At 34.6% G+C, this 27,280-nt stretch overlaps 1 protein-coding gene across 3 annotated transcripts in view; it reads left to right on the forward strand.

Moving 5' to 3' along the window:
• TOGARAM1 (TOG array regulator of axonemal microtubules 1) overlaps positions 1-27,280 on the forward strand; it is a 79,463-nt gene that overhangs the window by 31,708 nt on the left and 20,475 nt on the right. For all 3 annotated transcript variants that reach the window (XM_036842245.1, XM_036842246.1, XM_036842244.1), the window contains exons 7-13: positions 1,215-1,315; positions 4,983-5,135; positions 15,567-15,665; positions 17,699-17,871; positions 18,357-18,501; positions 21,980-22,133; positions 27,172-27,277. In XM_036842245.1, the coding sequence (XP_036698140.1) occupies positions 1,215-1,315; positions 4,983-5,135; positions 15,567-15,665; positions 17,699-17,871; positions 18,357-18,501; positions 21,980-22,133; positions 27,172-27,277 (931 nt within the window). The remainder of the gene's footprint in view (positions 1-1,214; positions 1,316-4,982; positions 5,136-15,566; positions 15,666-17,698; positions 17,872-18,356; positions 18,502-21,979; positions 22,134-27,171; positions 27,278-27,280) is intronic.

Here is a 27,280-nt window from a genome sequence, read left to right on the forward strand (position 1 = left end):
CATTTATCTCTTAGACCTAAAGTTTTTCCTTTATCTTACATGAATGTGAAATTTTATGTTACATACTCTTACAGTTTCAAGGTTCTGTAAGTAATCTGGAACGCAACTGGGAAGAAAAGTTCATTTTATATTGTTGATACAACATTTAGAATTCACTATTCGCAATATTGTTTCATAGAGTTATTCTCTTCAGATATTGAACTCCTTGAGAAAAGAGTTCAGTATACCCTCATTTATGGACTGAATTATCTTTAATGAATTTAGCATTTCCACATTTTATTTTATTAGTTTAAGAGCAATTATTCTCAACCCGCTTACATCCTGCCTTAAGAATCATGGCCAAAGAAAGTCACTACTACTTCTGCAGGGCTTTCATCCTTACGTGGGTTGGGAAGGAAAAATCATTGAGAACCACTTTTCTAGAGACTGAAGTATTTTCTTTCATCTAAGTCAAATACACTCAATATAAATGTAAATTGACAGTCATCTAGTCTAGAGAAATTACTCTTTTAAAATATTTAACATTGATTTCTCACTAGGCCAATTAACAAATATGCCTACCCAACTACTAAGAATTGTACTCCTTTGTAAAATCTCTTCTTAATAATATCCATCACTGACTTATTGGCATTTTAGCTCTTACTGATTTTAAACAGTTCCCTTTATGTACAGACTTAATATTCTTCAGTTTACTTTCTTTGTGGAACAAGGCCTGTAGGCCTTTATGAAGTCAAGAAAGTATAGCAAAAAATAGTCCACGAAGAAAGCGGCATTTGCTAAAACTCACTTGTTGCTGATCTCTTACTTATAATATTATTAAGTCCCTATTTTTATATTATATATGAAGGTAGGTAATATACTAGATGATTAGAATCATTTGGCTTAGTTCTGGAATGGACTGTCTTTGGGTCAGGTTTTTTTTTTTTCCCCTTACCCAAAGAAAGATTAAACAGCACAAATTGAAGTGTCTTCATTTCCTTTGGTAATCCTCTCCTGAATAATTAAGGATTGACCATATGTTGAAAAGGTTGGAAGTTCAAAAGGTGAAATAGGAATACCAATAAGAAATATTCTTAGCCATAGTTTATCATACTTGTTGCTGCCTCACTATCAAAGTTTAGTGAGTTAATTAAAGTATAGAGAATGTTTGATATAAGAATGCTGAATAGCTCTAGATCTTCAATGTTTATTGAAATTACTTTGTTTCATTGTAGGTCAGACATATTTCCAACATTTGGATCAAAACATTGTCTAACAAGACTTTCTTCTGCAAAGAATAAGAACTCTCAGGTAGCTGAACAAAGCCCCAGTGCAGGTATTCTATGACTGTTTTATAAATATGTTTTATAGAAAGTATGATTTTTAAATGATTAAAAAATGATGGCAAATGTATTTTAGATTTAGAATTTTTGTAATTACTAATTAAGGCTAACCATCTTTTTAACTCCTTAAAAGGCCATTTTGGCAAGAATACTTATTATTCTTGGAAGAAAAAATACTTACCTGAATAACTGATACCCCTTTAAACCCATAAGTTACCCGTTCTGGCTCCCACACCAGGACATTTTGATTTAATTGATACAGAATGTGACCTGGCCATCAAAGTTTTTGAGAACTCTCTAGGTGATTCTAAAGTGCAGCATAGTTTAGAAACCACCGGGGGCCACAAAAGACAATTTCTTTTACAAATAATATCTAACTAGTGTAAATATCTTGTGTTAAGCATTTTGCAAACTAACCTGGAAATCACTAATTTATAACAGCAGTTCTTAGAAAATAGATTCAGGTATAGGTAATAAATTAGAAAAATATTTGAATTCTGATCAATTTAGGATGGGAACTATATGTTCTTTATGATTTGTAAAACTATTGAATTATGAATTAATTGTAGCAAGTTGGAATATGATATTTATTTTCCCATGATCTCATTGTGAAAGTCATAACAACCTTAAGGTTTACCTTATAATTACTTTCCTAAAAAGCTGTGTGTGTATCTAACTGTTTGCTAAGATTTTAAATTTCTTCCTCCTAAATATATCTTAATTTCATCTCTTTTTAATTCCCACTATCACTCTTACTCATTTTTTACCTAGCCGCCTAACATTTCTCTCCAGCTTCAGTCTCGTCCACTTACAATCCCTTTCCCATAATGCAAAACTGACTATATTGCCCAGCCTAAATTTATTCAGAGCATTCTTCTTTGATCAGAGCCGTGCAGACATCTCCAGCTTCATTTTCATTTCCTGCTTTGTATGTTGTGATCCATTTAAATCAGACCACCTTCAGTACCATTTCCTATCTCTTTGCAGTTGCACATACTGTTTCTTCTGGATGAACTCTGAAATCCACACCACACCCCATTCAGCTGTGAAAACAACTCAGTTGCTTTCTCTGGGAAGCCGTCCCAATTCACAAATAAAATTGTTATTACCTCTTTTGTAATATCATTACATTTTGCACTGACATTTTTATAGTGGTATTGCAATTATTTTACTTTTTTGGACTTTCAGATTCTTGATCCCCAGAGATTATTCACCCCTGATTGCCAACAAGTGCCTGTCATAATTATAAAAGCCCAACTCAACTATGTGTGTCTGGTATACTGGCTTCCACAAAGCTTATGTGTTAGACTAAGAGATAGTTATTCTACTAGGCACAGGAAGGCAATGTATATGTGCTTTGGAGTCTGAAAGACCCCAGCTGGAATCCCAGTTTGATATTTTAATAATCATATTCTTGCTCTGTGCAAGTTACTTAATTGCTTTGAAACTAGTTCCCTCATCTGATGATGTAAACCTTGAGAAGGGTAGTGAAGATCTAAGTATATAACATATATAAAGCACCTAGTACATAGTGGGCACTTGGTGTGTATTTGTTCTCCTAAAGGGGAAGACCCAAAGAAATATAATACATAAACTTATTCTTTAATTCTTTTTTAAGGCTGATTATCCTAATAAATTATTTATTACTTTAAAAATAATTGTATAAGTTTGAAGAGACACTTTGTTGCCAGATTGTATCTAATTTATAAAAATGGAACCCTCTTTTGGAAGAATATTCTTGGAATTAGAAAAGGGCAGATTTAGAAAACCGAGATTTGAGTTTCCCTCTGACCCTAGTTGTATGACCTTGTGAGTCATTTAAATTTTAGTGGAGTGATAGGTGTTACAGTAATACTCGCTTCTGTATGCGATGTTCCATGTTTCCCAAACTTGTTTAATAGTCAGTGTTTCTCAAACTTGCCTAATCCTAGGAATCACTAGGAATGCATATAACATATGGGTTTTGGGGCCTCACCTTATACCTACTGAATCAATCTTCAGAGTTAGAAATCTGCATTTTTAACAAATAAGTTAGGTATTTCTAAGATCAAGTTTTAGAAACACTATTATTGTATTTACTGTAAGATATTCTTGGTTAAATTTAATATGCTTCCAAAATGTTAAGTTGCTAATGGTTTAGGATTTTATAAATTTGGGTTTACATTTTTTGTTTGTTTGGGATAGGGTTTGTTTGTTTTCAGTAAGCAAGTGATTTCTACAAGTTTATTGTTGTTTAATTGGTGAAACATAAAAATGATAATGCTCAGAATAAGGACTACCTGAAGATAAAAACAAAAATAATTACATAAAAATTATAAATTCATTCTGTCTTCACATCAGCATTTCCAATAAAGATTTCCACATAGATTCCACTACAACCTACTATAGCACATTGTGCTGAAATTCCTGAATGTTGTTTTAGCAAACTATTTTCCTGTAGCTTTACGTTAGTATCAACTATTAGTAGAAAGCATTTCCATCCAAAGCCAATATCTTTATGAGGCTTACTTTATGAATTAACTATCAAAATTAAGAAGAATTTAGAAAGATATCCATGTTACTCCCAGAAGGTCTCTGTCATTTAATAGCAGATATTTTTTAAATCTTTCTCAATGAATCTGACTTAGTGCCCTATACTCTGCAGTACTCTCTAGCCCAGCGGCCACCAGGCACCTCGTCTCCCTGCTGTCCTGTTTTTATTAAAATACCCTCAACAGTATTAAAAACAAATTATATTTTATTGTTATTACTTAATGGTTTACATGGCAGCTATACATAAAAATGGATGGTGACTTAAATATATATTGCCTAGGATTTTCCATTTAGTAGTTTTGTGGTTTTAACAGCTGCAAAGTATTAGTATGGGGTGTTCAGTTTAAACATTCAAATATAGATTAAAATTTTAGGTATTTATTAAAAGGAGGCCTACATTAGGGTTTGATTTGTTTTATTTTTAACTAGGAATATAACATTTGTATATTTATGGTACACTAGTCCCTGTACTAACCCCTTTACATTTTCTTCATTCAGTCCTCACAGAGGTTCTGGAAGAGCTACTACTATTATCCCCATTTTACAAATAAGGTTAAGTGTCTTGACCAGCTTCTGTCAGCAATTTAAGTGGCAGTGCTATGATTTAAAGCCAGGAAGCATAATTTCAGATTCTGAGCTCCTTTCCTATACAGTTTATTGCCTCACAAGCCAGACCATGAGAGTGGGAGAAAAGAGAGAAATGGAGAATATAGGCCTCTCTCAGGAAGCAGTTTAAAAATTCTAGATTTAAAAAAATTCTGTTTTGCTGTAAAGTGTAAGATGTTGTTTAAACATTAAATGCCTGTCATGTTTTAAAAATATATGTGTTTGATTATCTCTTTCAAACATTGAATTTTGTATTTCATTGTAATTTTAAAGCCTCTTTTATAAAATGTGATAGTATGCCTTATAATAAATGTTCTGATCTGCTAGTAAGGTAAAAAAGTATTATAAAAATTTAAAATAAGATAAAACTTTTAAAAATTACTGTAATGTTATAATTTTTAATATTATGTTATTGAACCTTTTTAAAAGGTTAGAAGCCAAGATAGATTTAGAGGTGAGATATGTACCTATGGTATTACATCATTCAAATGAATATTTTTATGTATTTTATTTATTTTATAGGGATTACAACATCCAATGTAAGCATAATTGGTCAACGTGTGAACTATGGGTTTGGATGTGGTGATTTTGAAGATGATAGGTCACATGACATTTCACCTAGTGTTTTAAAAATACAAAATAAGGAACATCCAAGACATTATAAGCATACAAAAGGTTAGTAAATTTCATAAGTTCATTTTTAAGATTCAGTGTCTCTCTGTAAGCATGCCAATAAAGAAAAATTAACTGAGGTTTCTCAGTTTTGAGATTTTTCTTCTTACCCTTCTGCTGCTGTGTTGTTGTTTGAATAATTTTGCCCAATAGGAGAACACATAGGTTCACATATTAATTTATGGTTTTGTCTGAGGAGCCAATGCAGGGAAGCTATTACCCAAGAGGTTAAAACTAGGGTTTCCCTGCTGACCTTTACCCCCAGGATACACACACGCATACACACACATACAGACACACACACTCATTTTTTACAAGACATTTTACCATTAAAATGCGACGGAGAAATCATGTGAACAAAAGACTCCCAGATGCCTACTTAGGTTGTAACTATGGAGTAAAACTGTGGAAACAGGAATATAATTTCCCTGTGGTAGAACCTGGGAAGCCTCTTTGTTATCACTAACCATTGTTAATAATTTTCATTCCTTTTTTTTTTTTTTAACTTAGTTGCAAGCAGCACTTCTGTGACTGCTCTGTTTTTTTCAGAGATCCTATTACAGCTGCATTTAAAATTTTTTCCTCAGGGTAAAGAGGAAGTGATTTTGTTATGTTGTTGTTGTTGTTTTTTACTCTTGGGGTATAGTTGCTTTACAATGTTGTGTTAGTTTCTGCTGTACAATGAAGTGAATCAGCTGTATGTATACATATATCCCCTTCCTCTTGGACCTCCCTTCCACCCATCTAGGTCGCCACAGAGCACCAAGCTGAGCTCCCTGTGCTATACAGCAGGTTCCCACTAGCTATCTGTTTTACACATGGTAGTGTATATATGTCAATCCCAATCTCCCAATTCATCCCACCACCCCTTCCTCCCTCCCCCGTGTCCACACGTCCATTCTGTACGTCTGCGTGTCTATTCCTGCCCTGCAAATAGGTTAATCTGTACCATTTTTCTAGATTCCACATATATGCATTAATATACGGTATTTGTTTTTCTCTTTCTGACTTACTTCACTCTGTATGACAGACTCTAGGTCCATCCACCTCACTACAGATAACTCAATTTTGTTCCTTTTTTATGGCTGAGTATATTCCATTGTATATATATATATATATATATATACCGCATCTTCTTTATCCATTAATCTGTCAATGGACATTTAGGTTGCTTCCATGTCCTGGCTATTGTAAATAATGCTGCAGTGAACATTGGGGTGCATGTATCTTTTCGAGTTATAGTTTTCTCCAGATATATGCCCAGGAGTGGGATTGCTGGATCATATGGTAGCTCTATTTTTAGTTTTTAAAGGAACCTCCATAGTGTTCTCCATAGTGGCTGTATCAATTTACATTCCCACCAACAGTGCAAGGGGTTCCCTTTTCTCCACACCCTCTCCAGCATTTATTGGTTTTTTGATATTGAGCTGCATGAACTGTTTGTATATTTTTGGAGATTAATCCATTGTCAGTTGCTTCATTTGCAAATATTTTCTCCCATTCTGAGGGTTGTCTTTTCGTCTCGTTTATGGTTTTCTTTGCTGTGCAAAAGCTTTTAAGTTTCATTAGGTCCCATTTGTTTATTTTTGTTTTTATTTTTGTTATTCTAGGAGGTGGGTCAAAAAACAAAGAGGGAGTGATTTTGAAGGGTATAAATATTTCAATAGAGTAAATAGAAGTCACCTGTATTTAAGCGTTGTGGCCTACCAGTAAATGTAAAGAGCTGTCATTTTTTTGTGTGTAGCAATCTTGGTTATCATAAGGTCAACTTCTCTTGTTTCTGGTCACCTTAAGTCATACATGTGCAAGTAATCAGGCATTTTAGACATGTATATTTTTTGTGGAGCTAATACAAATTCAGTAAGAGGGAACTTGATTAGAAACCTCTTGTGTTTTTTTGTTGTTTTCTTTTTTGTTTTTTTGGTAAATTTCTTAAAATTTAATCCTTAATATAATTCATAGTATCTGTTCTTTTTAGGAGAGATCATTTGTCCATTGTTTTTACAAAAGAGAATGACAGGATTTTTTCATATTTACTTACATATTTTATTTCTTATATAAAAAAATCAAATGCAAAAATACTTTTCTTCCTAACGGTAATATAATTTAATTGTTTTTAAATAATTGCTGAATATGATCATTTACTGCCAGTGGCTTTTTTTTGTTTTGGACGACAGAATCATAAAAATATTTGTATCTTTGATCAATAGTTAATTCTACTCCAGAAAATTACTTCACACTCACACTTCCAACTCTAAACCAAACATATACTAGGTCTATCTGGCCAACAAGAATAAACATGTTCAAAACCAAACTTACCTTCCTTTCTGGACCTGCTGCTCCTCCTTTTTTATCTATTTTTATTAGCAGCATTACCATTTTCCCAGTTACGGAGACTTAAAACTTTAGAGTCATCTTTTCTACTTCTCCTTATCCTCCAAGTTCAGACAGTGACCAATCCTACCAGTTCTTTTCAGTTTAATTTGGGCTTTCATTACTTCTTCCCTGGATAATTACAGTAGCCTTATGATAAGACATTTTGTCACTTATTTTCAGTTCTTTTTAATTAAGGCTACATACTCTTCCAGAATTATCTTTCTAAGGTACAGTCATCATCTCTTCCATACTCAAAACCTTGAGTGGTTTTCACAGAATAAATTTCCTACTCTGTAGCATAATTTTTCAGACCCTTAATAATCTTGCCTTAGCTTACCTTTCTTGCGTTACCTCTTACTATACTTCTTTTCATGCCCAACGCTCTAGAATTCTTAATACTAGAAGTTTTCTTGGTTTGTATGTACAGTCTGCATTGATGCCCTTTCCTAATCTTAACGTGTCCAGATCATGTCTGTTTTTTGAATACTGGCTAAAAGCCATTTCTTTAGGAAGCTTTCCCCATGTTTCTGGTCTGGAGTAGTATAAGCTAAAGTTAAGATACTGTCATCTTTATATCCCTATTATGTTTTGTATATAGTGGTGTTCATGCCACATGTTAAGTGAATGGAGTGGTGATGAGCCAACCAAAACTAATAGTGTGGGCTTGGGCACGATCAGACAAAACTTGCATCCTCAAATAATCAGGTTAAAGTAAACATTGAGTGCAATGCTGAAAGGAATAAAAAAGACTTCCAAAAGAAATATTGGCAATGAGTGGCAAATGTGAATGGATTCCTTTTATAAGAAACTTCAGACTTTTTTAGGATTAGCTCTCAGAACCACCTCTTCTTCCTTTCCTCTGCTGGTTATCCCTTTGAACCTGCCCATATTCTAGCATATTATCCTGGAGCCCCAATTAATGATTTGAGAAAGTGATTAAGATGGATGCTTGGAGTGTTAGCAAACTAGATTCCATGAGTTAATATTTTCTCTTTCTCTGTTTGAATGAATGGGACAGAAATAACAACAAAAAAAGATTATATAAGGATAGTTCATATGCAAAAAATCTTTAAGCATATTTTTTCTTTATATGTTAGAATTGAGATTTGAGCAATATTTTTTTCAGTAATTCTTTGCTTAGAAGAAACTGTAGGGTAAAAAGTAAAAGTAACATTAAAAATGATGTTATGATCGCTGCTCATTAATTATTTCCAGTTCTCCTTTTGGCTAATCAGCAGGAATACACTTCTCTGATCCTTTGCAGTTAGATGATCACATGAGTTTCTTTAACCAATGAAACGTAATCAGAAGTGACATGTGGGTAGAAGGGCTTTAGAACAGGTTCATGATTCTCTTTTTCCATCTTCCTCCTGCTACTATGATTATGATGTTCTAGGTGATGAACCCTGGTCCTTGAGTAAGGATTATATGGAGCAGAACCTCCCCCCTGTTTCAAGAACGAATATTATATGATTGAAAAATAAAGCTTTGTTTTGTTAAGGTAAAAAAAAAAAAAAAACCAAAAAATGGTGTTATGTCAGCCTCTTTTATAAATGAAATTAAACTACTTAAATATGTTTTTTATGTGTTTTCTCATGAGATTTGTCTAATTATCAATCATCTCTTAATAGTTTATGTATAGATTTTATGTTTGTGAACTATTGTGGAACAAATTTTTCCATTTACTGAGATTTTTTTCTCTTTGTCACCAAACACTTTTTGGGGCTACCTGATGTTTCTGTCAGTTGACCCTAAATTAATTATATTTTGCTTTCCATTTTTTCTGCCTTATAACATTCATCTAACATTTATTGAGCACCTACTATGTGCCAAGCACTGTACTGACGGTCTCTGGAAAAGAATGATAATCAAAACTAGACATAGGTCCTATCCCCATAGAGCTTACAGTCTAGTAGGAGAGAGGATAATTAAATAAATAATCACAAACTGAGCTGGAAGTTAACCTAGGAAAGTACAGATTGCTGTAAAATTGACGTGATCTGTTCCTGAGGGTTAGAAGCTTTTCTTCAAAGTTATCCTTTTGTTGGTTGATTATCATGTGGTGATTATTTTCTTTTATATCTTTTCCACTCTTTTTTTTTTTTGGCTGTGTCAGGTCTTCGTTGTTGCGCTTGGGCTTTCTCTAGTTTTGGCGAGTGGGGGCTACCCTTTGTTGCGGTGCATGGGCTTCTCATTGCAGTGGCTTCTCTTGTTGCAGAGCATGAGCTCTAGGCATGCGGGCTTCAGTAATTGTGGCACGTGGGCTCAGTAGCTGTGGCTCGCGGACTCTAGAGCGCAGGCTCCGTAGTTGTGGCACATGGGCTTAGTTGCTCTGTGGCATGTGGGATCTTCCTGGACCAGGGCTCAAACTCATGGCCCCTGCATTGGCAGGAGGATTCTTAACCACTGCACCACCAGGGAAGTCCCGTCTTTCCCACTCTTAACCTTGGCATGTATAAACTCCTTAAGTGTTTAAAGGTTTCTTTTCTCTCTAGTGCCTGGTCTGAACTAGGTTTCTTTTTTTTAATTGAAATATAGTTAATTTACAATATTGTATTAGTTTTAGATATATAGCAAAGTGATTCAATTATATATATATATTTTTCAGATTATTTTCCATTATAGGTTATTACAAGATATTGAATATAGTTCCCTGTGCTATAAAGTAAATCCTTGTTGCTTATCTATTTTATGTATAGTAGTGTGTATATGTTAATCCCATACTCCTAGTTTATTCCTCCCTTCCCTCCCATTTCCATTTGGTAACCAGAAGTTTGTTTTCTATGTCTGTGAGTCTGTTTCTGTTTTGTATATGAATTCATTTATATTATTTTTTATATTCCACATATAGTGATAGCATATAATATTTGTCTTTCTCTTTCTGACTTACTTAGTATGATATTCTCTAGATCAATCCATGGTGCTGCAAATGGCAATATTTCATTCTTTTTTATGGCTGAGTAGTATTCCATTGTGTATGTGTATATATGTATGTATGTATACATATATTATATATATATAATATATACATATACATCACATCTTCTTAAACCAGTCATCTGTTGATGGGCACTTGTGTTTTTTCCATGTCTTGACTGTTGTAAATAGTGCTGCAGTGAACACTGGGGTGCATGTATCTTTTCAAAGTAGTGTTTTCATTTTTTTCTGGATATATACCCAGGAGCGGAATTACCGGATCATGTAATAGTGTTTTCCATCGTGGTTGCACCAATTTACAGTCCCACCAACAATGTACAAGGGTTCTCTTTTCTCCACCTCCTCTCCAATATTTATTATTTGTAGACTTTTTGATGGTAGCCATTTTGACCGGTACCTCGTTGTGATTTTGATTTGCATTTCTCTAATGCTTAGCAATGTTGAGCATCTTTTCATGTGCCCATTGGCCATCTGTATGTCTTCTTTGGAGACATGTCTGTTTAGGTCTTCTGCCCATTTTTTGAGTTTGTTTTTCTGATACTGAATTTTATGAGCTATTTGTATATTTTGGATATTAACCCTTGTTGGTCACATCAATTGCAAATATTTCCTCTGATTCCCTAGGTTGTCTTTTCATCTTGTTTATGGTTTCCTTTGCTATGCAAAAGCTTTTAAGTTTGATTAGGTCCCATTTGTTTATTTTTGCTTTTATTTCTTTTGCCTTGGGAGACTGATCTAAGAAAACATTAGTACAATTTATGTTTGAGAATGTTTTGCCTGTGTACTGTTCTAGAAGTTTTATGGTGTCATATCTTACATTTAGGTCTTTGTGGGTTTATTTTTGAATATGGTGTGAGGTAGTGTTCTAATTTCATTAATTTACATGTAGCTGTCCAGCTTTTCCAACACCACTTGCTGAAGAGACTGAGAACTTCTCGAACATAGAGAAGGAAACAGATATCCAGGTACAGGAAACACAGAGGGTCCCAAACAAGATGAATCCAAACACCCACACCAAGACATATCATAATTAACATGGAAAAAGTTAAGGAGAGCATTCTTAAGACAGCAAGAGAAAAACAAAGAGTCAAAGAGTCAGTTATAAGGGAACCCCCATAAGGCTATCAGCTGATTTCTCTGCAGAAACTTTGCAGTCCACAAGGGAGTGGCATGATATATTCAAAGTCCTGAAAGGGGAAAACCTGCAACCTAGGATACTCTACCCAGCAAGTTTATCACACAAATCAAAAACATACATAGATTCACAAAAACCAAAAAGAAAGGAACTCCAACATAATACACAATCATCAAACCACAAAAGGAAAAACAAAAAGAAGAAATGAACAAAGAAGAACTACAGAATCAACTGGGAAACAAGGTTTGAAATGGCAATAAGTACATACCTATTAATAATCACTTTAAATATCAATGGACTAAATACTCCGATCAAAAGACACTGAATGGCAGATTGGATAAAAAAACAAGAACCTGCAATATGCTGCCTACAAGAGACTCACCTTAGGGCAAAGGACGCACACAGATTGAAAGTGAGGGGATGGAAAAAGATATTTTATGCAAATGGAAATAACAAGAAAGTGGGAGTAGCAATACTCATATCAGACAAAATAGACTTTTTTTTTCTTTTTTTAATAAATCTTTGTTGGAGTATAATTGCTTCACAATACTGTGTTAGTTTCTGCTGCACAGCAAAGTGAATCAGCCATATGCATACATATGTCCCCATATCCCCTCCCTCATGAGCCTCCCTCCCATCCTCCCTATCCCACCCCTCTAGGTCATCGCATAGCACCGAGCCGATCTCCCTGTGCTATGCTGCTGCTTCCCACCAGCCAACTATTTCACATTCAGTAGTGTATGTATGTCGATGCTGTTCTCACTTCACCCCAGGTTTGCCCTCCCACCCCATGTCCTCAAGTCCATTTTCTAAAGACAAAATAGACTTTAAAACAAAGTTCATAAAGAAAGACAAAGAAGGACATTATATCACGATAAAAGGATCAATACAAGAAGAGGATATTATTCTCATTAACATATATGCACTCAGTATAGGAGCACCTAAATACACTATATAAAACAAATACTAACAGACATGAAGAGAGAAACTGACAGGAATACAATAATACTAGGAGACTTTAACACCCCACTGACATCAATGGACAGATCTTCCAGACAGAAAGTCAATAAGGGAACAGAGATCCTAAGTGATGCAATAGACCAGTTGGACTTAATTGACATCTATAGGACACTACATTGAAAAAACCCAGAATACACATTCTTTTCAAGTGCCCATGGAACATTCTCTGCAATAGATGACATACTAGGTCACCAAACAAGCCTCAACAAATTTAGGAGGATAGAAATTATTTCAAGCATCTTTTCTAACCACAATGGTATGAAACTGTAGAAATCAGCCACAGAAAGAAAAATAAGAAAAAAACCCATCACATGGATATGGTACTAAAAACATGGTACTAAAAAACCAGTGGGTAAACAATGAAACCAAGGAGAAAATCAGAAAATACCTCAAGACAAGTGACAATGAAAATACAACTTTACAAAATCTATGGGATGCAGCAAAAGCATTTCTAAGAGGAAAGTTTATAGCAAAACAGACATTCCTCAAGAAACAAGAAAAATCTCAAATAAACAACCTAACCTACCACCTAAAAGAACTAGAAGAAGAAGGACAAACAAAACCCAAAGTCAGCAGAAGGAAGGAAATAAATATCAGAGAGGAAATAAAGAGATCAAAAAAAAATAAAAAGATCAATAAAACCAAGAGCTGGTTTGTTTGTTTGTTTTTAAGATAAACAAAATTGACAAACCTCTAGCCACGTTCACCAAGAAGAAAAGAGAGAGGACCCCGAAAAAACGTAAGAAAGTAAAGAGAAATAACAACTGATACCACAGAAATACAAAAAGTCATGAGAGAATACTATGAAGAGTCATATGCCAACAAATTGGACAAATTTTTAGAAATATACAGCCTGCCAAAATTTAGTCAAGAAGAAACATATTTTGAACAGACTGTTCACTAGAAGTGAAATAGAATCTGTACTTAAAAAAGCTCTCTGCAAGCAAAAACCTAGGACCAGACAGCTTCAGTGGGAAATTCTACCAAACATACAAGACCTTACACGTATCCTTCTCAAACTATTCCAAAGGATTGAAGAGGAGGGAACACTCCCAAATTCATTCTATGAAGCCACCGTCACCCTGATACCAAAACCAGACAGACATTAAGAAAAGAAAAAAGAAAGAAAATTACAGACCAGTATGTTTCATAAACATAGATGTACAAATCCTCAACAAAATATTAGCAAATATTTTTTGATTTGGTCCAGTGGTTAAGAATCCACCTTCTAATGCAGGGGACGTGGGTTCGATCCCTGGTCGGGGAACTAAATTCCCACATGCTGCAGGGCAGCTAAGCCCGTGCGCCGCAGCTACTGAGCCCACACAGTCTAGAGCCCATGTGCCACAACTAGAGAGCCTGCATGCCACAACTGCTGAGCCCGCGCACTCTGGAGCCCATGTGCCACAACTAGAGAGCCTTTGTGCCGCAGCTACTGAGCCTGCGCACTCTAGAGCCCGCGTGCCGCAACGAAAGATCCCGCGTGCCGCAATGAAGATCCTGCGTGCCACAACTAAGACCCAACACAGCCAAATCAATCAATCAATCAAAAAAAAACTTTCCAAAATATTAGCAAACTGAATCCAACAATACGTAAAACGGATCATACATCACGATCAAGTTGGATTCATTTTAGGGTCACAAGGATGGTTCATCATAATAAATCAATCAATGTGATATATCAATACTACATCAACAGGAAGCCATATGATCATCTCAATAGACGCAGAAAAAGCATTTGATAAAATTCAACATCCATCCATGGTAAAAACTCTCACCCAAGTGGGTATAGAGGGAACATATCTCAAAAGCCATTTACAACAAACCCACAGCCAACATAATACTCAATGGTGAAAAGCTAAAAGCCTTCCCACTAAATTCAGGAACAAGACAAGGATACCTGCTCTCACCACTTCTACTGAGCATAGTATTGGAAGCAATCAGACAAGAAAAAGAAACAAAAGGTATCCAAATCGGAAGGGAGATGGTAAAACTGTCCCTATTGGCAGATGACATGATACTCTATATAGAGACCCCTAAAAACTCCACACAAAAATTATTAGAACTAATAGATGAATTCAGCACGGTAGCAGGATACAAGATTAATATACAGAAATCTGTTACATTTCTTTACACTAACAATGAAATATCTGAAAGAGAAGGTTAAAAAAGAAATCCCATTTAAAATCACATCCAAAAAAAAAAATAGTACCAGGACTTCCCTGGTGGTTCAGTGGTTAAGACTCCACACTCCCAATGCAGGGGGCATGAGTTCAATCCCTGGGCAGGGACCTAAGATCCCACATGCCTCATGGTGTGGCAAAATGAAGAAATGAAATGAGTGAAAGACCTATATGCCGAAGACTCTAAAACATTGATAAAGGAAATTGATGATGATTTTAAGAAATGGAAAGCTATCCCGTGCTCTTGGATTGGAAGAGTTAATGTTGTTTAAAAGTCCATACTACCCAAAGCAAACTATACAGAGTTAATGTGATCCCTATCAAAATATGCACGGCATTTATCACAGAACTAGAACAATAATACTAAAATTTATATGGAACCACAAAACACCCAGAATTGCCAAAGCAATCCTGAGGAAAAAAGAACAAAGCTGGAGGCATATCCCTTCGAGACTTCAAACAATACTGCAAAGCTACAGTAATCAAAACAGCATGGTATTTGCACAAAAAAAGACATATAGATCAATGGAACAGAATAGAGAGCTCAGAAGTAAACCCACACACCTACAGTCAATTAATCTATGACAAAGGAGGCAAGAATACACAATGGACAAACCAGGTATTCTAATTATAAATATTTATTGAGTTAATGAACATGCGTAAATATATAAATTGTGAATTCTTTGTATGAAGTTGGTTTTCAGTTTTAAAAGACCGTGTTACGATATCCTAAAATACTATATAAGTATGTATTTTTTAATGTGGGTTTTTTTGTTTCTTTAGGATTTACAGGGTCATCATCAAATTTCCACCAAATTTCCAGTTTCGACTTTATGTCTACAAATACCTTATCAGAAGACTCAGTAGTAGTTGTTGGAAAAGGTATTTCAAAGTTTTTTAGCTTTTAATTGAATATGTTCTTCACATATAAGCAAAGCATATCAATAAAGAATAGAGAAGAGTGTGATTCAGGTGTTGAATAGAACTTTCTTTTTAAAAAATTGTTAAATTGAAAGAATTAAAAGTGAATACGTAACATGACATTTCTATCCTCTGATGAAACAATGGTAAATTCATGTCAGTAATTTTCAGAGATGTATTATGTGACAGGTGCAGTTTAGGTACTTCTAAGACACTTTTAGGATAGCTTAGACCATTTTACCACAGTTTAAATTCAAATAGTAGTCCTTATTGATCGACTTTGTCATCAATATAAATTAATATAATTGTATTGTCTCCCATGCAAAGACTAGACAAATCTTAATTAATATCATATATTTTAGGGGGGTTAGGAAACCTTTGAACAGCATATTTGCAAATATCCTTTAAAACTAGTGTTTTTTTCCCCCAACTTTATTGAGGTATAATTGACAAATAAAATGGTAAGATATTTAAAGTGTACAGTGTGATGATTTGATATCCATATACACTGTGAAAGGATTTCCCCATCAAGTTCATTAACACAACCCAACTAGATTCCTTTTTAATTTTTTAATTAAATTAAATTTAAATTAATTTAACTTAAAATTTAATTTAAAGCACTTTTTAATTTTTTTAAAATTAATTTATTTATTTTTAGCTGTGTTGGGTCTTCGTTTCTGTGTGAGGGCTTTCTCTAATTGCGCCAAGCGGGGGCCACTCTTCATCGTGGTGCGCGGGCCTCTCACTATCGCGGCCTCTCTCGTTGCGGAGCACAGGCTCCAGACATGCAGGCTCAGTAGTTGTGGCTCACGGGCCCAGTTGCTCCGTGGCATGTGGGATCTTCCCAGACCAGGACTCAAACCCGTGTCCCCTGCATTGGCAGGCAGATTCTCAACCACTGCGCCACCAGGGAAGCCCTTAAAATTTAATTTAAATTAAATTTTAATTTAATTTTAGTTTAATTTTAATTTCAATTCTAATTGAAAAACTAGAATATGATGATAGACATTGAGGGTGTACATCTTATTTTTGGTAAATAGAATGAAATGCTCAGAAAGCTTTCCTAACTTCTTTGCTTGATAGAGTCTTATTAAGTTAATTTAAGACCCTCCTTAGGGCTTCCCTGGTGGCACAGTGGTTAAGAATCCGCCTGCCAACGCAGGGGACACGGGTTCAAGCCCTGGTCCACGAAGATCCTACATGCTGTGGAGCACCTAAGCCCATGCACCACAACTACTGAGCTTGCACTCTAGAGCCCACGAGCCACAACTACTGAGCCCGTGTGCCACGACTACTGAAGCCTGCGCACCTAGAGCCCGTGCTTCGCAGCAAGAGAAGCCACAGCAATGAGAAGCCCACACACCGCAACGAAGAGTAGCCCCCGCTCGCCGCAGCTAGAGAAAGCCCACATGCAGCAACAAAGACCCAACGCAGCCAAAAATAAATAAGTTAAATAAATAAATTTTAAAAATATATATATAATAAAAAAAAAGACCCTCCTCAGATTGGCTCCAACCTACCATTGTAAACTTGTTTTCTGTTTTTCCTCTGTTTGCCTTGTGCCCAACCAAACTTATTCACTCCACATACATGCTTTCTACTTGTTCAGCTCTGCTTATGAGCATCCCATCTCATAGGACGTCCTCCCCTCCTTCCTCACTTGTCTATCCAAATTCTTTGTGTCTTCCAATCCCAGCTTAAATCCTTGCTCTTTGAAACCATCTTAAACCCCCAGCTCACCCAACCTTTCTTTCTTGTGAACTCAGAACTTACAATACGGTGTTCTCATTTGATATTATCATGAAATATCTTGTGGTACCTCTTATATTATCATCCTGTTAAGAGTGTTTTTATATTTTGTGATTATTTAACATGTTTTTCTTATTAACTATATCGTATACTTCTTGAAGACAAGAGCCTTGTCTTAAAACTTTGCTGTCCAGAGTAACATCACATAAATACTTAATGACAGTTTGATGGTTGGTTGCTTTCAGGGGTATTTGGAAGTCCAGTCCCAGCACCAGCAACCTGCAGCCAATCAGTGATATCTTCTGTGGAAAATGGGGATACGTTTTCAGTTAAAATTACTGAACCACCATCAGGGATTTATGGAAGAGCAGTCCAGCAGAGTATTCCATCACGTGTTGATGTTGAGAATGAAAAAGATGTAAGGTTATTTACTAATTATTAGGATAAATTCAATGATGCATCATTGTTTTGTGTATATCAGATTTGGGGTAGTGAAAGTGTTTTGATTAAAATTTTTTAAATCTCAGTGTAATTGAAATTCCTGAACTTTAATCATTTAAATGATAGATTATTCTCCTTTCCCACCAAATATGTTGTCATTCTGGCGTAAAGTAGCTAGTATACTTTATACTCTACATGTACTTTATATACATATATGTATGTGTATGTATATATTCAACAATTTCCTAGGATATCCTCAGGGAGTAACAAACTAGTATCTTGAGGCACAAATTTAGTTGGAGATTAGCACTAGGTAATTCTACTCAGTTTTAGAATTACTGAAATAAGGACTAAGAAATGTATAGTTTATTTTGTATAGCTTACAGTTGTCTAAGATGAAGATAGTTATTTTAAATGTCAAACTCCCTGAATGATTTCAGATATTTCAACTTTTTCATGCAGATTAAAGTTTCTATTTCAAAATCTACTTATGACAAGATGAGACAAAAGAGAAAAGAGGAAAAAGAACTTTTTGACATTAAAGATTGTGAGAAGAATCCTTGGGAACGAATGAAACATACAGGAACTGAGAAAATGGCATCTGAAAGTAAGTGGAATTTAACATTTTCTGTGGTTTTATTTAACTCGTAGTATTCTAAAACTAATGTACTATAGTTTAACTGAGGTTGATATATGGCTAATAGTGGAATATGTTGAACTATAACACTGAAATTTGAAAGACCCGGTAACTTCTAACTATTGTAATAAATGTTGTTTCTTATAAAAAGGAAGCTGATTGATTGTTTTTCTCCCTTCTAGACTTAAATATTTTGGGGGATGAGGTGGGAATATCAAAAAAATGAGAGTTCTCCTTTAGAAAATATTGCCTTCAGCCCTCCATTGAAAAAAAGAGGCCAGTTTAAAAAGGTCACCATCTTTAGTGTTTTCAGATTCAGGTAAGATATGTTTAAATATAGGGAGTAATGTCACAAATGCTTATTTAAGTTGAAGAGACCACATGTGGTTCAATGCATTTTGTGATGGAGAGAACACTAAACCAGTAGGAGTCAGTAGACAGACCTGTCTTCTTTAGTATTAGTTCTGCCTTTTAATTAGCTGTGTGACCTGAAAACAGGCCTCTATTTTCTGGCCATGTAAAATATCTAAACTATCTGAAAGGTCCAGATTATCTCAAAGATCTCGTCCTTGTTCCCTGCAAATATTCTTGTTTCACTGAGGGTAGTATTCCATTTTATAGCTAAGGTAACTGAGATTGTGAAGCTGGTTTATTAGATCATGATAAAAAATCATTGCATTTATCATTTATTCAGCTAGTCATTGAGTACTTAATAGGTGCTATACCTGGTCAAGATTAAGCTCCATGTTTCCTGTGCTATTTTTAAAAATATTGAATAGGTCTTAGGTATAGTAGCAGCTAGGAAAATCAGAAATTGAAATGAAAAATTGTGTGAACTATAATAAACAGTAAAAATTACTGCTTATTATTTTTGTTATTATTTTTTTTCTAAGGAATAAACTGTATGAACTATAACGAACATTCTTAAATTGATGTTGGGTCTGAAGTCCAGGTGTGAACAAAAAACCCAAGAAGTATAGAAAACGTAAATTTATAAATGTGATCTTAGACAACATACTTAACCTCTCCCAAAGATAAATATAAAAGAGAATTGAACTAGATGAATGTTTGCAGTTCTTCCTAGCTTGTATTTCTTTTAATAATGCAGGAAGTGTAGAAAACTTTTTAAAAATTCTGTATCCTCAAAGTTAGTAATTATTGAGAGTATGCCTGATGAGAGGTGTTGGCCTGTAAAATTACTGGTTAAACACAGCCCTGAGTACCAGTAAAATCTAGGCATTTGTGACATTTAAGCCTATTTTCAGCATTCTTAAATAGTTTCACTAATTATTACTGTCATAGAATCTAGGGGGAGAAAAACCCACAAAACTTCTTACCTAAGTCAGTAGTTAACAGTAGGAATAGAAGTACAAATAGTAGCAAATAATACAAAGAGTAACAAATCATAAATTGTTTCATATTCATTCTTGCTGGAGACATCAATGAATTTTGTGATTTTTCTCGCCTATAATATGGGCTTTGCAGATTTTATTTCTAAGCAGTATAAGGAGAGTGCTTCCTCGAAATCATGCTTATATTTTGAACAGAAGAATATGCTTACAAGATAACTACAAAAAGTGAGAGTAACCTTTTAGAGACTTGCCACAACACTTTTATTGTATTTTATAAAAGTAGCAGGCTTCAGGAGGGGACATTTAAACAAAAAACCCTTAGTTTGGGCAGCACTGCTTTAGATTGATACTCTGTACACCTCCTTTTCCAGAGTAGTATTTGTTTTGTTTTTTTTCACTTTTTTCAGGTAAAAACAGTAGAAATAGTGGTATAACCCCAAGGTTGATAACTTGGTGTTTATCTGCATCTCTTCGTAATGAATTATTCTCTCATGAGAATGGAGGTGGAGTAGATATAGAGAGGGAATCCTTAAAACTTTAGCAACAGTTTCTTCACCTGTAATGTAGCAATAATAGTAACCATCACACAGTGTTGTTGAATGAATCAAATGGGATAATGTAAGTGAAGCACTTAGCACAATGCAGGCAAGATGTCAATAAATGACGGTTAGTAGTGCTATTTTGTATTTGCTATTCTTTCTGGATTGTAAAATTCCAAAGTTGGGTTTTTTGGGTTTTTTTTTTTAATACATGTCAGTCTTACATATGAAACCTAATGAGGGTGCATCTGAATCATCAAAATAATTTAATGATGTCTATTTATCATATTCATTAATTGTCATATAATTTTCTTCATATGTGATTTACTCTAACAAAAACTGGTACAAATTTATCGCTACAGTAATCCAGAATACCATATTCATCTTTTTGCATGTCTCTTCTCATCAGGTATGTGATAAAGTTTGGAAAGCAGGGATTCTGTCTTAGACCTCTTTGTATAAAATCTAGGGTGATAGTAGACCTAGATGAAAATCCTGCCTTTGCCACTCATTAGCATTGAGACCTTGAATACATTTCTTAGCCTCTGTAAAACTCAGTTATTTTCTCGGTTGCGAATTAGAGATAATGAGAATATCCATCTCACCTTTGTTGAGAGAATTAAATGTAGTAAAGTTTGTAAAGCATTTATCACAACATCTAACACAAAGTATTTAATAAATTTTAACTAATATCATTAATATCTTGTTGCCTTTGGATTTTAATTGCATCTGAATATGTAATTAATATACAGCATCAAGTATAATTTCTTATATTTGTGTATCTCATGTGTTTCATGTAGCTTTTCTTAAGAACAGCATGGTTGATAAATAACTTTTATTATAGTCGTTTTCTAATGCTTAATATTACCTTTTTAAAAATATCTCTTAACATGAAAAAATAATCTTTACCCATTTACAAAAGCCATTACACATTCTGTTTTATCTTTTTGGTCTGTTCTGTTCTAACACCTTCACTGCATGTGTCTTACATTATGCAGTGCCCTCAAGGTATTACCCTGAGCACTCAAATGATTTGTTTCCCCAATATCTAGGGCAATGCCTTACATCTGGAAAATGGAAAGTAAATGTTTGATTATGGAAGAAACATCCACCATGTTACTACACATGGTCTTAGGATTTTTAGTATACCATTAATTCAATAACAATAGCAAAAATTGGTAATTTATATACAGTTGTCACAAAGCTTCATTTCTGTTATCGGTTGTATAGTAAAACAGGTATATATCCACATGTTTTTACAAAATGGGATCATATGCTTCTTACTGACTTTTAGCTCTTAAAGCTAGACTTTGTTATATGACTCATGACTGCAAAACCACTTATATACTTACAGTTAATGTAATTTAATAGTTTTGTATATAAAAAGTATAGTTTTAAATAGCTTTGGTATCCAGGTATGACAATTTTGCTGGAGACTAAACTAATAGTTACTAGTTTCTATAAGAAATATTCATAGAGTCTATGGTCAGAATATTATTTGTACCCCTTTGTATCAGAGTTATTCAATGCTTTATTTAGTATGTTTCTTTGTTTTAGATGAAGCATCTCCTGGAGCCATTCCACAGTATAAAGAAAGGTTGCCTTCTGTCACTCATAGTCCAGAAATAATGGATTCATCAGAACTACGGCCATTTTCCAAACCAGAAGTAGCACTGACAGAAGCTCTGAGGCTTTTAGCTGATGAGGATTGGTGAGTTCACCATCCTTAACTTAAAACTAAGCTGAGTTCCGAAAGTTTTCTGAAAATTTATTTTTAGAAACCTTGAAAGATTTCCTATTAAAATAGTCTTAGGAATGATTATTTTAGTTCTTAGGCAGTCTGAGTATTTTCCAACTTATTAATGTAGCTGAACTCAGGTCCTAATAACACTGTATTACCAGTTATGTTATAACTTACATACCATAAGGACATAGTTAGCTTTATTATGGATTATGCAAATCTTTTGGTATTAAGTATAAATCTCATCATTTCTCCAAGTGTTTCTCTGTGAAATATATCCTATAAAAATCCTGAAAATACTTATCTGTTCCTACCACAGCTACAGCAGCCACCCAGCCAGCCCAGCCAATAACTCAAGGGAAAAAAAAAAGACAGTGGCATTCCACTTGCTTCAGCTGGAACATCTCTTGGCTCCCCTTGTACCATATCCTCCCCTATTCCTTCAGTCTCTCTCTCCATCCGCACCCTATACCTCATCATCAGTTTTGCTTCTTTTCTAGATTCATATTCATCAACATAAAAATGTGCCATAATATTTACTGTTTTTAAAAATCCTTCCTAAGCTGCACATCTTCTTCACATTTTCACATTTCTTTTCTCCCCCCTTTTTAGCAAAAGTCCTCAAAAAGGCTAATTCATTGTGTCTGCTTTTTCACCTCATGTTCTCTTCTCAACCTTCTTTAATTGGCTTTCAACCCTCCCCACCGTGACCACCACTTCACTAAAACTGCAAAAGTGACCATTTGCTAAAAACTGGTCACTTATTAGTCCTCATCGTACTTAGCCTCTCATCATCATTTGACACAGTTGACACTCCCTTCTTCATACGCTTTTTTTCATTTCACCCTGGAAAAAATTGAGACTCTTGGTTCTTTTCCTGCTTCAGTACTTAATGGTTCCTGCTCTTCTGTTTGATTTCAAAATTGAGGAGTGCTCCAGAATTTAATCCACTGGCGTTCTCTATCTACATTCATTCCATAGATCCAGGCTGGCAATCTTTCCCTATAAAGAGCCAGATAGTAAAATATTTTAGGCTTTGCAGGCCACTTGTCTCTGTTGCAGCTACTCAACTTTGCTGTTATAGTGCAAAATCAGCCTTAGACAGTATGAAAACAAATGGGCACGGTTGTGTTTCAGTGAACTTTACTTATAACAATTTTACTTATAGAAGTAAACTCTGATGGGGCTAGATTTGGTCTGTGAGCCATAGTTTGCCAACCCCTTTCTTAAATGATCTCATTCAGTTTGATAGCTTTAAATTCTATCCGTACTCTGATTTCTCATAAATGCATATCTGAATCCCTGGTATCTTCTTGAGCTCTAGACTTGTAATCCAACTGCCTCCTTGACTTCCACTTGGATGCCAATAGACATCTTAAATTTAACATGGCCAAAATAGAACTCTTGAAATTCCATTTCCTGCCAAGATGGATTAACAGGCATTAGATTTGCCTTCACATCAGAAAGAACTAAAGAAATAATACAAAATATATGAAACAATGGTTTTCAGAATATTGTTAACCAGGTAGTGAAAGACAGTGATCCCTGAGAAACAAACAAGGTGAGCCCTTGCTAACTTCCTGCACAGCTTAGGGAGGGGAAAACCATGTAGATACCAGCAGAGATAGAGATGGAGCTGGGAGTTTGGGGAGGCCAAGATAGCTAGAGCTTGCAGGGCAGAATGCTAGAGGAGGATACAGTTCCTTGAAGAACTCTAAGAACCTTCAGAGGATTATTCTCAAATGTTTAGCTGAGTATTTGGTCAAAGCATGCTTGTGAAACCAGAACAAGGACCACGCATAGAAGTTACAAAGAACGTTCCCTGGGACGTATACAAGGCCAAGAATACTTTCTCTCCCCACCGGCAGAGTGGAAAACCTTATAATTCACGTGGCATTGGTAGAATACTCAGGAGAGTTTTGCTTCATCTATGGAATGAATAAGCCCTAGGCTAAAGACTAGTTTTGTTTCTCCAAACAAAGCATAAAAGCAAGGCCTGAAAGGATCAGACTTTCCAAGTAACTTAACTATATCTCATAATGAAGCCCAAAAATATTTATAGGAATACAAAAATATCTAAGATAAAAATTCACAATGCCTGGCATCCAATAAAAAATTACCAGGCATGCAAAGAAGCAGGAAAATACAACCCATAATGAAAAGGAAAAAAAGCAAACAATTGAAACTAATCCAAAAATGATATAGATGATAGAATTAGTAGACAAAGACGTTATACGTTATAACTATAGTTAAAATTCTAATCCATGTGTTAAAGAAGCTGGAGGAAAGACATGAACAGAGGATCAGTGAGCTGTAGGACAACTTGCAAAATCCCTTTTGTTGTATAATGTAACATGATTGAGAGAACTGATATCCCATCATATTCACCCTCAAGAGGAGAGTATTATTCAGGACATGTACACCTGGGACAGGAATCAAGGTGCCATCTTAGGATTCTATCACATCACGAATAAAGGGGGCCATTTTATATTGATAAGGGAGTTAATTCATCAAGAAGACATGGCAATCCTGAACCATATTCTATTATATAATATAATATTATATATATTATATTACCATATAATGGAGCTTCAAAATACATTAAGCAAAAACTGGTAGAACTGCAAAGAAAAATAAACAAATCCACAATTATAGTTGGAACTCAAACAATCCTCTCATTAATTGATAGAACTAGTAGAAAGAAAATTAGTAAGGATATAGAAGACTTTCAACTTGACCTGATTGACATTTATAGAACACTCCACCTAAAACAACAGAATTCACATTCTTTTCAAGTCTGCAAGGAACATTTACCAAGAAAGACCATATTCTGGAACATAAAACAAGTAATTTAAAAGGTTTCAGATTATACAAATTTTATTCTCTGACCACAGTGGAATTAAATTAGAAGTTAGGAACACATACCTGTAAAATCTCTAAATATTTGGAAACTAAGGAACATACTTATAAATCACCAATGGCTGTAAGAAGAAATCATAAGGGAAATTAGAAAGTATTTTGAATTTAATGAAATTAAGAATGAAACATTATATCAGTGACCTCAGCTTTCAACTTAAACTGAAACAGAAGAACAAATGAAGCCCAAAATAAGCAAAAAAAAAAGAAAATAATAAACAACATAATGGAAATCAGTGAAATAGAAAACAAACAATAGAGGATATAAATGAAAGCAAAAGCAGGCTCTTGGAGAAGATAAATAAAATTGATAAACCTCTAGTCAGACTGATGAAGAAAAAAGAGAAGAAACAGATTACTACATCAGGAATGAGAGAAGGAACGTCACTACTGATCATACAGCTATTAAACAAATAATAAAGGAATATGATAAACAGCTTTATGCCCATAAATTGGGCAACTTAGTGAAATGCACAGATTCCTTGAAAGACAGAATCTACCAAAACTCACTCAAAAAGAAGTAGATAATCTATATAACCCAATATCTATTGAGGAAATTGAATTTGAGTTTCTTTCCCACAAAGAAAACTCCATGCTTGGATGGTTTCACTAGTGAATTATACCAAACATTTAGGAAAGAAATCAGTTCTATACAAACTTCTAGAACATTGAAGAGGCTGGTATACTTCCCATCTCATTCTTTGAAACCAGTATACCCTGATGTCAAAACCATGCAGATGCATGTTTCACATGAACTTGAAAAGAATCTGCATTCTGAAGTTGTTTGTAGTGTTCTATAAAGGTTAAGAAGATCAAGTTGGTTGGTAGTGGTTGATAGTGTTAAGTTTTCTGTATCCTTACTGATTTCCTGTTTATTTGTTCCATCAGTTACTGAGCTTTTGCAATCTCCAACTATAGTTTAAGATTTGTATATTCCTCCTTAAATTAAGTTGATTTTTTGTCGGTTTCTTTTTAGCACTTAAATTTTGTTCAGTGGGTTTCTGGCTTGCATATTTCTGAGCTAAAGTCTTTTATCATTGTTATCTTTGTTCTCCTGCATGTAATTTGCCCTTTTTTCTATGGCTGCTTTTAAGAATATTCCCTTCAACACTCTTTTTAGTAATTTGATAATGATGTTCCATTTTGTGTTTATTATGGTTATCCTTTTTAGGATTTGTTCTTGGATCTGAGAATTTATAGCTTTGATCAAAAAATTTCAGCCACTATTTCTTAATTTCTTTTTCTGCTTTCCTCTCTCTTAACTCCAATTTCTGTTATTTACTTTGTGTACAGAATCTGGTTGTTTATGCATCTGAACGGTAACTGTAACAGTTTTATGCTTAACCAAAAAATGAAAATATTGAACCAGACAGCTATGAAATAGGTTTACTCTTGCCACCTTGGAATCTTAGGTCTTTTCTCCCTATTTTCCATAACTTATTCAGGGGATTTAAATGCTTAGAAAAATAACCACCATCAATATTACCAACTAAGGAAACTCAGCTTACATTTTTCAAACATATAAGATGGAAACCATCAAGTTTAAAATGTTATATCCCAATCCCACTTGAATCTACCCTCTTGTTGTTAGTATTCACCTACCCTTCATCTGGCTCATTAGGTAAGATAATGAAAAAGAAATACAAGTTCCAGAAACATCTGTTGATGGTTTTCTGCACTTGGATTATATACTCACAAACAAAGTAATACGTAGTTACTTAATCTCCTTCCATTTTTGTTTTACTGATTCCCTCACATTTTATTTGCCATTCCTTTCCCTTCTGTTCTCTAAAAAGAATATGACATTCTTACTGGTGGAGAAATGTTCCTTTTTATTTACAAAGCATGAACTTAGTTTGACTGTCAATAGTGGTTTTGGCTCTTAAAAGGTGTTCTGAATCATGAAAGAGAACTATAGGAGTGAACAAAACTTTCCATATCTTTTTATTTGAGCTTCCTACATGATAAGGGAAAATACTCAGAGTCTCCTCGTTGGCAGTATTCCATACACACAAAAGAAGAAATCTGAGATCCTGTTCCAGTTGAGCCCCATTTAATGCATGATTTTGTTGTTTCTTTCTTTTTCCCATAGGGAGAAGAAAATTGAGGGACTGAACTTTATTAGATGCTTAGCTGCTTTTCATTCTGAAATATTGAACACAAAGTTGCATGAAACAAGTTTTGCAGTAGTTCAAGAGGTA

Source organism: Balaenoptera musculus, chromosome 2, assembly GCF_009873245.2.
Source record: "Balaenoptera musculus isolate JJ_BM4_2016_0621 chromosome 2, mBalMus1.pri.v3, whole genome shotgun sequence".
NCBI lineage: Eukaryota > Metazoa > Chordata > Mammalia > Artiodactyla > Balaenopteridae > Balaenoptera > Balaenoptera musculus.